This window comes from Micromys minutus (genome assembly GCF_963924665.1).
Source record: "Micromys minutus genome assembly, chromosome: 9".
NCBI classification, from domain to species: Eukaryota; Metazoa; Chordata; class Mammalia; order Rodentia; family Muridae; genus Micromys; species Micromys minutus.
Genome location: NC_137978.1, coordinates 45,039,347 through 45,052,509, shown reverse-complemented (window position 1 = coordinate 45,052,509; position 13,163 = coordinate 45,039,347). Strand labels below are relative to the sequence as shown.

At 39.7% G+C, this 13,163-nt stretch overlaps 1 protein-coding gene across 12 annotated transcripts in view; it reads right to left on the bottom strand.

Annotated features, from left to right (window-relative positions):
• The window catches only part of PUM1 (pumilio RNA binding family member 1), a 109,295-nt gene that overhangs the window by 37,979 nt on the left and 58,153 nt on the right, over positions 1-13,163 (bottom strand). For 10 of the 12 annotated variants that reach the window (XM_080922075.1, XM_080922081.1, XM_080922083.1 and 7 more), the window contains 2 exons: positions 11,302-11,572; positions 832-925 (listed from right to left, as the gene is read on the bottom strand). In XM_080922075.1, the coding sequence (XP_080778201.1) occupies positions 832-925; positions 11,302-11,572 (365 nt within the window). The remainder of the gene's footprint in view (positions 1-831; positions 926-11,301; positions 11,573-13,163) is intronic. The other 2 variants (XM_080922077.1, XM_080922078.1) reach the window with 1 other exon arrangement.

The window sequence follows — 13,163 nt, the reverse complement described above, 5'->3', positions numbered from 1 at the left end:
CATGAAACCACACCATGATCCTGTCTCAAAGATCTAAAACTAGAGGTTCAAATAGGTAGAAAGGTCAAAATAAAGATTAAACTGCCTGCTAAACTCATCCCAAGAAAAGGAAGAAAAGATGGGTCTTAAAGGGAAAAAAGCACTATCTGCTGTCCAGTAAGCTAAGAAGCTGATCCAGTCTATTTACAATTACAATAACCTAATCACAGATGTAGAAATCTAGTCATTTATTTATTTTGGGAGACAGAATGTCATTGTGTAGCCCTGGCTGGCTTGGAACTTACTATGTTGTAAACCCGGCTGGCTTTCTTTGAATTCATAGAGGTCTTCCTGCCTCTGCCTCCCAAGTTTTGAGATGAATGTGTGCACCACCACACCCAGCACTGTTGCCTGAAGTCTTACCAAGAGGTATCAGTAGCCATCTCTCTAGTAAATTATTTAAATCCTGACTGGGGTGGGGGTGAGAGGTGAGGGATGGGAAAGAGTAACAGATGTTAGAGAAGTATTATGAGTTCAGGTCCAGCACATCAAAAATAAAATATGGGGCAAGAAATAACTGGATATAAGAAAGAGGTCACTTACTCTGTAGAAAACATTTGTCTGAATTCCATCCACCCTTGCCTTTCCTTTTTTGGACACAGGGAATCACTGTACAATCCAGGATCACCCCAGATGTTTTATATATTATATAGATCAGAATGGCCTGGAACTCACGGTATCTTGTAAACTGACTCACAGGCGTTAGGATGGACTTTGTTATTAATGTAAGTTACTAGTTTTCCCAGCATCCAGCTCTTCTAGATAAAAAGAGACATAGGCTTAAGGACTTACCAATGTGAGGCTGGTGGGCTGCGGCAAGTGCATACTGCTGCTGCTGGGCAGCTGTCAACTGCTGAACAGCAAGTGCATTGGGTCTTTGGAATAGCTGAGGCAAGAGAAAGATATTACAATTAGAGAGCTGTCCTGTGAAATGATGTTTGAAAGCTCTTAACATCAAATTTCATTTGCCTCTGTTACACATGATATTTGACAAAACAGGATGCCTCAAGGCCTGCTCCAATCCCTGGAGGAATGATACTTCAGTCTATCCATTCTCTCTTCCTCAACTAGTTCTCCCCCCTCCATAGGGTCCTATTTCTCATGTTCCCTAAACTCCTGATACACACACATGAAAAATTCTTAATAGCAACCAGCCAGTGTACAGCATGAAGTGATAAGGTATACCTTAATGTCAGGTAAGAAAAATCTACAAAGTGACCCCAAAGGTTAAATAAAGTCTACCTGAAGGTCTTTTAAGACCCAACAAGTACTGAGTTCTTATCTAGTCGTGCTTTGGAGAAGATGAGAAAAGTTTGCTTTATTGTCTAGGAAAATGATTTGCATACCTTCCTAAAGCTCTTCCTAATGAATGAATTTGAGAAATGTCTGGCTTTGGGATTTCAGTGTCTTATTCTTCTTGGGCAGTGAAAAGAACAGAAGTGCAACTATTTACAAATTCTCACTGAACAAGCAAGGTTCCTAACTCTAAGCCTAACAACCTGAGTCTAATCCCTAGGACCTATGTAGTATCTACACTTACACACAAATTTTAACTCACAGCAAAGAGAAAACAGTGTAAAACACTTCTCACTAAAATGACCCCATGAATGTACCTTTAAATATAGAACATTCAGTCAGTGTTTCACCTATTCATTTAACAAATACTTACTATATTTGTTATATAAATATATCATAAACAGTAATGAAGGAAGGGTGAAGCTGGCAGCCTGACTGAAAAAAGCTTCAAAAGGCTTCCTTCCAGAGACAAACTGCTAAACAGCCCTATTCCCAGAACACAGCTTCCACCCACCTCTTCTTTCTACAGGAGCCAACAGCCCAGTTAGTACACAGTCGTATTTATTAAGAGTATCGGAAGGTACCATCACCTCAACTCAGCTAAATTTCCACTGCAACTATTCTTACTGTTAATGTATACAGTAGAGATACAGTAGAGATTTAATCCTGTGGCCTTACACTCTGTGTCTCATACAGGGCTGGAGAGATGGTTCAGCTTATTAGAGCATTTATTGCTTTTGCAACAAGTTCAATCCTATGTGGGCACCAGATACGTGTGTATGCACGCGCACACACATGCAAGCAAAACACTCATACACATAAACCTAAAAATATTGATAATTTATTTTTCTTTTATGTACATTGGTGTTTTGCGTGTATTCATAAGGGAGTCAGATTCCCTGGAACAGGAGCTAGAGGCAGTTGTAAGCTGCCGTGTGGGTGCTGAGAATTATCTGGATCCTCTGAGCAGCCAGTGCTCTTAACTGTTGAGCCATCCAAGTCCCTACAAATACTTTTATATAAAAAGTTGCATATGTTTAACACAGTGGCCACTTGAACCTGAATCTTACTTTCTATACTTCAAGTATTTCTTTTAGAAAAAAAAAGGGGGGGGGCGCAAAACAGATTTTCATCTTGCCAGTTTTAGGAAACACAATCTTATATAGATTTGAAAAATAAAAAATTCTTTGGCTTCCCCTTTCGAGGTTAAAGAAAAACTTCACCATGATGCTGATAAAAATAAAAAGGCATTATCTCATACATATCTACTACTAAGCAGGGAAATAGATGAACTTCTCAAGCATCCAAAACATTTGTCCACCCTAAGATGGATGCTAGTCAGTGTGTCTTAGAAGCTGCATTTATATGGGTTTTGCAAGTCTATCTCAAGAACAGTGTCTCTAGCAACTGGAAGCAGTCCACACAAGAGAAGCAGCCAAGAGGGAAAAACCGTAAGGAGGTGGAAATGCAGCTTAGTGATGAGACTTAGCATGAATTAAGCCCTGGGTTCAATCCCAAGTACCAAAAGATAATTTTAAAAAGCAAATAAATAAAAACCAAGACAAAAGCCACATAAAAATTTAAAACTTTTTGAAGCAGTCACATTCCCAACAACTGCTTCCATTTGCTATTCTACCCTCACAGCCCTGCTTTAAACGAACCCATTTGACTGAAAAGTCCCACTGTTGGGCTTCCGTAGAGTATACAATTGGGAGATAGTGGTGATACATGTCACTGCTGAGGGAATCCTGACATGATCCAACAATACTCCAGACTTTCCTTGCTATACCCTTCATGTACTCGGTATTTAGACACTATAAATACACACATGTGAATGCTGTAAAAGCAATCCTCCAATGTAACCTAAATTTGCAGTTCACACCCTCCTCATGTGGTCACACATCAAGGTAAGGATTATTTCTTCTAACAGGAACCACATATATTAGCCTTGCAAGAGGTCACATGTAGCCTGTGATTAAGAACTGCTTGACAATTAGTGATTATAAGTAGGACATTTTCTTTCTGAGAACATTTTGTAGTAAACAATTTAACAAAAGCTAATTATACATCAGCCATCTTATATGATTATATACTACATGATGTCAATTCTGTCGTGTTCCCTTGGTACAATACTAACTAGAAATAGAGTACTCATAACAAAATTGGGTAATTGGCAAGTGACAGTCTCCAAAGATTCTTAAAAGCTCACGCTAATGCCCTCTGATGGCAAACCCCTGAGTTCTGCTACCACTGTCATGAATCAGTGAGAAAGGTGCATTGTAAGCTCTATGCTAGTGACAGCTCATTCACAGGGAGCACAGGGCAAATTCAACAAGCATGCCAAAAGGTATACAGGGATTCACAATAAATACTCAAAGCACAGTTTGGGTATCTATGACAAACTGCTTTGACTTTCTTCTACATTCCTCACTACGTGAGTTTACAAAAGACAGTGTTCCTGTTCCAAAAGCTCAAAGCACACAAACAGAGCCATTCAGTGGGCTATTAAAAAAAAAAAAAAAAGTTATTACCAATATGGTTTAAAAAGACAAAAAGGAGTTATTGTTTTTATTACTGTTATAATCAGCATATCCTACACAGTGAAAGGATTAAACTCCCACAAGCTGTGCTCTGTATGGTCTCTCTCTCTCTCTCCTCCCTCATTTCATGTATACATGCACATATATATAACACACACAAACGTCTTCTGGAAGTTAAAAGGAAAGATGCTAAGTTATCATAGAAGAACAGCTTTCTTGTTATACTCCTTTCAGAAAAAGGCTAAGGATAACGCAGAATTGAAGATGAGACAAAGCTACATAACAAAACAAAAGCCTTTGCATTCCTAGGATAAGAAACAGGGAAGGGAACAAACAGATTAGCACTAGAGACCAAAACATCTCACCTTTTCTTCTTGTTTCAAGTTTTACTATTGTTTATGTGTCTCAGAAAAGAGTCAATAGTCCCTACACATTAAATAAACAAATGCTAAATTTAAACAACAACAACAACACCTTCACAGTTCCTTAACTGATAAACTAATTCCAATTGATCTCATGGTGTACACAGAGGCCTGAGGATATATCACTGTAAATTTGAGGCCATCCTAGTCTTCATGAGTTCCAGCACAGCCAGGGCTGGAAAGACCATCTCACTAAAGGAGAGGGAGGGAGGGAAGAAGGGAAGGAGAGAGAGGGAGGGGGAGGAGGGGAGAGATTGCAGAGTAAATGATTCTGAGATCTCAAATCAAAACTAAAACCCAATCATCTACCAAATAAATGTTTCTGTATAACTGAGCAAGCTAAAACTATACTGAGGTAACCTTAAATAAGCCTAAAACTAGTCAAAAGTCTTCCTCAATAACAACACATAGGACATTTGTAAACTTTAAAGGTTTTGCACTAAAGCTATGCAAATAAGCAAGCTGTCGTGGTGGCCAGCATTCTGGCATTGAGGAGGCAGGTAAGGGGAGGCACTTCTCTTTGGATTTGAGAAACACTTTATCTGTGCAGGATTACCAGGACAGCCATGGCTACAAATAAAGACTGGGTGTCTCAAAAACAAAACACTAAAGTTATGCATACTTACAGCCTCTAGAGAATGACAGGTAATCACTAATAAAGCAAATGAGTGAGTGAGAGACAGAAAGACAGGGTGTGTGTGTGTGTGTGTGTGTGTGTGTGTGTGTGTTTTCAAAGTGCATGTGAGTGATGAGAAGAGAGCACTGGATCCCCTGTAGCTGGAGTTACAGTCAGTTACAAGTCACATGTGTACGCTATGATCCCAGCCTCAAACAGGAAAAGAAGGATCAAGGTCTTTAGCTACACAAGTAACAATTTTCTGGGTCAGTCCCAGGAACAAGACCCTGTCTTATGCTATATTGGGCTATTTTTTCTAAATAAAATGCATCAACACTCTAACTTATGCCAACATAGCAGTTTTAGCTTCAATTACATGGTGAGGATATAATAAACTTTAGTAATGATTTCCAAAATATTTTGGTGGGAATATAAATGTATTTTTGCTTTTATAAATTGTATGTTACTTCATTTTAAAACTGCTCAAATATCTTAACAGAATGGCATGAATGTGGTAAAACTTTTGGGGCTGTTTCTCAAGATTAAGAAGGCAAAAGGGAAAAGCAAGAAAGCAGAAAGAACACTCCAGAAGTACATCAAAAAGGATATTGTGTGAAGAAAATAGCCCTTAAAATGAGGCCCCTTTTCCATGAATGGCAATCCTGCAGCTCACTTGAATGGATGTTTTATCCACCTGGAACCTCTTCAGTATATTCTTCAATTGGAATTCTTCAAACTCTTGAAATATTCTCCAAAAAAGGATTATGATTAGCCTTAACACTATGATTACAGCAGATGGAAACAATGTAAATTTTCCTCTTTCACTGAGGTCACATTCAATATGAGCTAAAACTTCATGCTTCACATGTATAAAGAAGCAAATATAGATTTTGCTTTAAATATTGACATTTTAATGTAATGTTTTCTCCATGCTCTTCTGAATACCATATATTTAGAACACACACACACAAGCACACCCTCAATACTGTGGGTTAGTAATGCAGCTCAGAAGCAGGGCATGTGCTTGGCCTGCACAGGATTATGGTTCAATCCCTCACCATAAAACAAAGTAGACAAGAAAGCAAGTCACAGGGGTCACCTAACTGCCCAAGAGATTTCTAGAATTCTTGCTCTTATAAACCTGAAAGGTCTCATTTACAATGAGTACCAGTGACTAGAGAAAAAAAAAAAAAAAAAAAACAGAATCCAAAGCCCAAAGACTAAAAGAGACTAAGTCAAAATCACCTTTCCCCTACTCACTGGATGCTTTGTATCAGGTATCTCAATAAAGCTGACACTTTGTTACAAAACCAACTTCCATCAACATCAATGGGAAACGTCACAATGGAAAGGAGCTGGGACAAGATATCATTTACTTTGTAGTTGTCCACACTAGCTTCCCCCTCACCCCACTAAGAAAGAAAAATAAAACAAAAACAAAATTAAAGCTGCCCTACAATTTGAATTAAAAAGGGAAGATGGTTGCCCTTTGTTCCTCATTTACAAGAACCCAAATTCAAAGAGCATAATGTGCAGAACAATACAGTGCTCTGGATCACGAGCTTAACAACCCTCAGATGTTTTGGGTACTGTCTGAGACACATCTGGTTCAACCAAGACCTCCATAATGGAGACTCAATACTCAATGCAGTCTTGTACTGGACGGTAGAATTATGGCCCAGGCATACTGTGATTACATACAATTCTCTGTTCAGTCAACCCAAACACCTCTTTAGTATGGCCTTGGTCATCACTGAGCCCTCCCATGCCTGGCAGACAGCACTTACACCAACTGATTTAAAATGATTCCTCTGCAAGCACAACTCAAGCTTCCACAAGGACTCTGGAGTCAACAATTAACTAATATATTAACAAAGTGTCTAGACCTGCTTCTACCACAAAACCACAAAAATTAGGTATTCTTACTAAAAAGAGAAGATAAAAGCAGGAACCTCAGGCCAGTTAAGGAAACAGCAAACTGAATATGTACAGACAGACAGGCAGACAGACAGAGTAAGCGAGCATGGGCAGACAGAATTTAAGGCCTGCCTGGTCTACATAGCAAATTTCTAGACAGCCAAAGTCATATATATAGTAGAAACTGGTTGGTGGTACCAGTAGGCAGTTGTGAGCCACCTAGGTCTTGTGCAAAAGTAGCAGGTGTATTTAACCCCACGGAGCCATCTCTCCAGTGATATCCCATTTCTTCTCATATACCTTACACTATCTAAACGATGAAAAGCATCCTAACTACTGAACAGAACTAGAAGAGAGTCAAAAAGAAAACATTGTTCTATTCATCAAAGATACACTTGTCTATAGATGACAAAGGTACTAACTACATGTTATTATGAGTAGCCCGCAAAGCCACAATCTCCATGAATCAATTCGCAAAGCTTGGTCCCAAAAGAATGTCAAGGGCCATGATTTTTGGTCAGACAGTCACACGATTACACTAAAATAGTTCATCTGATCCAAGAAATAACTATTCTGGCCATTACACTGTAATATTATATTACTGAAGGTTATATAACAAATTTTCCAACAACGTTCCCAGGTATTACACAGCTTCATATTTTAATTTGGGTAACTTTCTAGCAGAAACAAAGGAAAGCCCCCCAAAGGCTCACTTGGCTAAAGGGAAGCAGGGGATAGCTCTTACTCTCACGCAGCTCACAAGCAGGCAGGAGCAATAATACCTTATATCATACACAGGCAAAGAAAAAGACACAGGCTCTGAGGTCACTGAGCCACTTCATACAATGGAGTTCAAGAAATAGGGACTTTCCAGTTGCACATAAATAAATACAGTGGTACAGATGGCCCTGAGAACAAGAATGGGAATGGAGTTAAGTGTGGTAAGAAATACGGTGGTTTGAATGAAATGCCCCACAGTCTCGGATATTTGAACACTTGGTATTTAGTTGATAGTGTGACTTTGTGGGAAGAAATATATCACCAAGGAGTGATGTTTAGGGATTAGAAGCCCAAGCCACTTCTGATTCACTCTGTTTTGTGTTTGTAGTAAAAGATATAAGCTGTCAGCTTCTTGCTTCCTGCTCCCACAGCCATGCCTGCCACTTGCTGCCGCGTCTCCCTTCAATGACACACTGTCTAGTACTGGAAGCCCAAATAAACCCTATTCTCTAAGTTGCTTTGACCATGATGTTTTATCACAGCAACAGGGAGAAACTAATACAAAATGCAAAAGTACGAATGCATACCAACGTACAAATGATCCTTCCTCTTTAACTTTACCAGCTTCTCTACAGGCACCTCTGGGAAACTGGGTTTGGGAAGATACCTGGACAGCTTAGGATACTGAATGCCAGATGTTATCTGGGTGCCCAAAACAAAAATTTTAAAATATATGTATCTACTTAGAAAATTTTTAGACTGGCAATAAATACAGCTCGTGAATTGAATATGTCACTGGCATGAGTGGAGGAAAAAAACAATAGTAAAGGCATATAAAATGTGCTAGCGAGATTTATGTCAACTTTGACACAAGCTATAGTCATCTGATAGGAGGGAACCAAAATTCAGAAAATGTTCCCATAAGGTCAGGTTGCAGGTAAGCCTGTAAAGTATTTTGTTGAGTACATTGATGGGAGAGAGACCAATCCACCGTGGGTTGGGCCATCCATGGGCTGGTCGTCCTGGGCTCTATAAAAAAGCAGGCATAGGAAGCCATAGGAGCAAGCCAGTGAATAGCACTCTTCTATGGCCTGTGTCCGGATCAACTTCTCTGTCTACATCAGCTCCTGCCTCCAGAATTCTGCTGTGTTTAAGGTCCTGTCCTTGCTTCCTCTGGAAGTATAAGCCAAATAACTTTTCTCCTCAACATGCTTGTGATCGTACTGTTTCAAAATAGCAACAGTAACCCTAACTAAAACAATTAATGCCCAGTTCATAGTCTATGTACGTAGCAACACCCCTAAACTTCGAAAACTAAGACATCTATGAAAAGCTGTAACTTAACAGGTTCCAAAGTGCAAATCTTTTTAAATTAGCCAGTCTAAAAGCCATCTATGACATTGTACATATGTACAACTAGTATCTCTGATATAGACAAAGTTCATTTATGTTTAAGTCCTAATAATTAGCAAACTCCAAAACCCTGCTAATATGAAACTATAGACAAACCAAAAAGACCACAATTCCTTCACTATAAAGTTAGATAAAAAAAGAATTGAAGTTTAAAAAAAAAAAAAAAAAAAAAAAAAAAACCAAAGGAGATGAACTCTTGTATGTGAGTACACTGTAGCTATCTTCAGATACACCAGAAAAGGGCATCAGATCTCATTACAGATGGTTGTGAGCCACCAGGTGGTTGCTGGGAATTGAACTCAGGACCTCTGGAAGAGCAGTCAGTGCTCTTAACTGCTTAGCCATCTCTGCAGCCCCAGATAAACTGAGCCAGTAAAGACCAGAAAAGAGAAAAATGAGAAAGACAATTTCTACAAGTACATAGCTACTGGGAGCTACAGAAAGAATAATGTTCAATTATACTTTTCATTCTATGGGAAAAGCTTGCTAATGAAGTCACACATGGGCTGGGGGTATGACTGGGCCGTGTGCACCTGTAAGGCAAGCACAGGCTCTACCACCAGTACAGCAAAAAGCAACAGAAATGTAACAACTGTATATACTCAGAGCATACTTTAAAGAGATTTCTTTTCATAAACTTCTATGGATACCTATTTACCTACCAATCAAAATTCACTTGGGATCGGTTAAATGACAGCGAGTAAAGGCACAACACTATAATCTCCAAAGAGAGTAAGTAATACTGCCATCTTCCACATTCTGAATTTATTTTTGTGCCAGTCCAAAGGAGTAACAGAAAGGTATAATCTATCAAATCTTTTCTGGATTGTGAAGCTACATAGTAGTCCCTCTGATTCTCATTTCCCTTCTAATGAATTAGGCCTACTGTTCCTTCAAAACTGGCTGCCACTGTTTTAGGGCATGGTGGCTCACACCTATGATCTCAGTACTACCAAAGAGGCTAAACCTGGAGAAGGGACAACTGCTAACAGGTTCACTTCCCAGAACCCCCTGAAGCTCATAAACATCTATCTATAACTTCAGGATCAAGAGATTTCAAGTCTCTTCTATTTTCCTTGCACATGGCATACAGTGGGTTCGCAAAGCACAGACATGAAGATGAGGCCACTCTGGACTACACAGTAGATCCCAGGCCAGTCTTGGGTTCATAAAAACACTGTCTCAAAAAAACTACAACAGTAAACACATGAACAAATTTTTCTAGAAACTTGTAAAGCAGAGAGTTAAGCCTGGAGGGATGGCTCAGAGCACAGAGAACAACAGAACCCCCCCCACCCCCGTTAGAGAGGGGGTGGGGTGGGAAGAAATAACTGTCGATTACTAGCTGGCTAGCCTAGGAAAATGGCCAGCCTAGAAAAAGTGCTTTATTTCAGACTTGGTGAGAAACCCTGTTTCAAGGGAATTAGGCAAAGAACAATAGAAGAAAACATCCAACATCTTCCTCTGACCTCTGTAAGGATAAGCACAGGGGAAACGAACACTTTCCTCAGTAACACCCACCTCAGCAGGCACCAAAAGAATCATGGCAGGCCTTCTATTGTTTTGTGTGCTCAGTTTATCATTCTTATTATTTTACAATAATTAGAATGCCTGTTATGTGTGTTATAGACTGTATCAAGAGTAACTAATTTAAACAAACAGGTATACTGAGGTTATGGACAGAAGAACCCACTATTTATTTATTGGGGGTATAGAAGATATACACACTTGGGGAATGAATGCATGTGGCACTGTGTACACATGTAAATAAAAGTCTCTCCATTGTTCTCTATTTCACTTTTGGAAACTGGTTCTAACACTGAATCTAAGGCCCACTGTTTCTGCTAGGCTATCAGGCTGGCTAACAAGCTCCAGAGCATGCCTACCTATCTCTGGCCTCCAGTCACAGGGTTCAGGCATGCACAGCTACTCTGGCTTTTACAAGGGTGTTAGAGAATTGGAGCTGGATTTTCTTGCTTTCTTACCCACTTAGCATCTCTCTAGCCCTTCATTATTTTTTTAACACAAACCAGTAAAGCATACAATAGAAAACTTCCAAATATTACTTAGCATCTGAGAGGATGCTCATCCATTCCCCAGAGGTGGGAAAAAAGAGCCAAGCAAGCATGGTGCGTATAAAACAAGGTGTTCTCTTGCCAGCAACTGCACCCTAAGAACCAGCTTCCTGAGAAGGTGAGTTTTTAAAACTTATTCCATTGCTGGACCAAAGCAACCTGTTAAAGACTTTGTAAACTGGTAAGACCCTTGCCCACCCCACCCCCATAATGCGCTCACTAGCTGTAAAGAAAGGGAAGGGTGACAAAGACACACACTGTACCTGTTGTTGAGAATTGTAGTCAAAAAGTCCCACAGTTGCTGCTGCAGAGTCCACAGGTACCTGCGTGCCTGAATAATCAAACTGCAGAGGCTCCATGCCCACATGTTCCATGGGGTCCAAGGGGACACTCTGGGACTCCATGTTGGAGAAATCCTCCACAGGCTTGGCACCATTGGTGCTGGTCAGCTGGGCTAAGCCCTCAGAACCATTCTGGTTTGGACCCAGAAGATCCACTTCATTAGCAGAGCTCTGGCAATTACCAGGGGTACGGCTAAACAGAGAAAGTAAAGGGCATTAAACCTTATTTTGATCGAGGAGGGACACTACAGCAACCCCCAGTTTATGTCCTTAACATAGTTCATTAGCAATCCTGAAAGCCAGTTCTAAAAAATAACCAGAGATCTTTGACAAGGCTTACAGGGTTGTAGCCTCTAGAATGATTCTCCCATTGTTTGCCTTCCCTTCTAGATACCTCTTGAGTATTATCATCTGCAATCCACAGTACCCTTACTATGGAATCTAGAGTGAAGAAACAGAGTCAACTAAAACAATGTTGCCTGTGGTAGCCATAAAAACAAAAACAAGTGTTCCCCACAACACAGCAGCAGGTCATCTTTAAAACAGAGCCAACTGGAGTGGCTGGTCTGAGCCAGGCATAATGGCACATAACTATAACCCAGCACTCAGAAAGTTTCAAAGTCAGGCTGGAGTCTGCACAAGACTGTTTCAAAATAAAGCAAAACACCTAAAGTTGGTTCCTAGGGTAATTCCAATTCCTGTAAGGATTCTAATGAAAAGGTTTTCATGTATTATTTATATTTTTACCAGTGGTGAACACTACCCCACCTGCCAAGGAAATGGAAGAAGGAAGTCAGTTCAAAAATGTCAAAAATATGTAAAGTATCATTACTGACCACAAGCTCATACTGCAAGACAATTCTAAACCTAAGTGTATTTATATTCCATCCTCCATGTCAGGACACTCCAAAGAGCAAAGTGATTACCTGGGCCAAAAGGTTTAAGAGAGTACATTGTTCTGGGACTTGTAATATATCAAAACCCTATGTATAATTCCACAACCCATTATACTTACTGTAAAATTCCAAACCCATTATACAGGCAATGTAGAGTGGTAGCCTATGGCTACATTCAATCCCTCCACCTCTTTATTTAAAAAAATAAAATAAAATTCAGCTGGTACAAGTTAAAGGAATTGTCATGTTCCAACACATACACCACCACCTCCTGCCCCAGGCAGATACCTCAAAGCATTGGTCAAGATGCTTGTGACTCACAGAGGCAAGGCTGTCTGAACACATCCAACTTATTGCCCGTTGCCTCAAATTTCAAAGACTCTAAATCTATATAGTTAAACATATATGTATAATTAAGCTTATAATACCTCTGCAAATGATATAAAACTTTTTTTATACAATGGGTATTAGAAGGGTATAAAAACACATATTTGTGTCTGTCTGCAAATAAATACCCATTAGCTTTAGAACGGCGTTAAATTATTTGTGTTTATGGATAACACTGAACAAAGTATTTTTAAAGCTTTTTGAAATTACACACCGTAACTAAAGCTTGTCTACATAAAGAAGAATGGTTATCAACTGTGGAAGACAAATATTTAATACTGTGGATGTTTTATTACCAGGAAAATCTGCAACTCAGTCATGACCAGAGATGGGATAAGAGGCACCCATAAAGTACACAATTATGAACAAGCCATTTGCTGGGTGTGGCAGCATACAACTGAAATTCCAGCACTCAGAGGCCAAGGCAGGAGGATTGCCAAGTTCAAAGCCAGCCTGGGTTACATAGTGAGCTCCTCTTACTTTGCACCTGAACTTCTACTT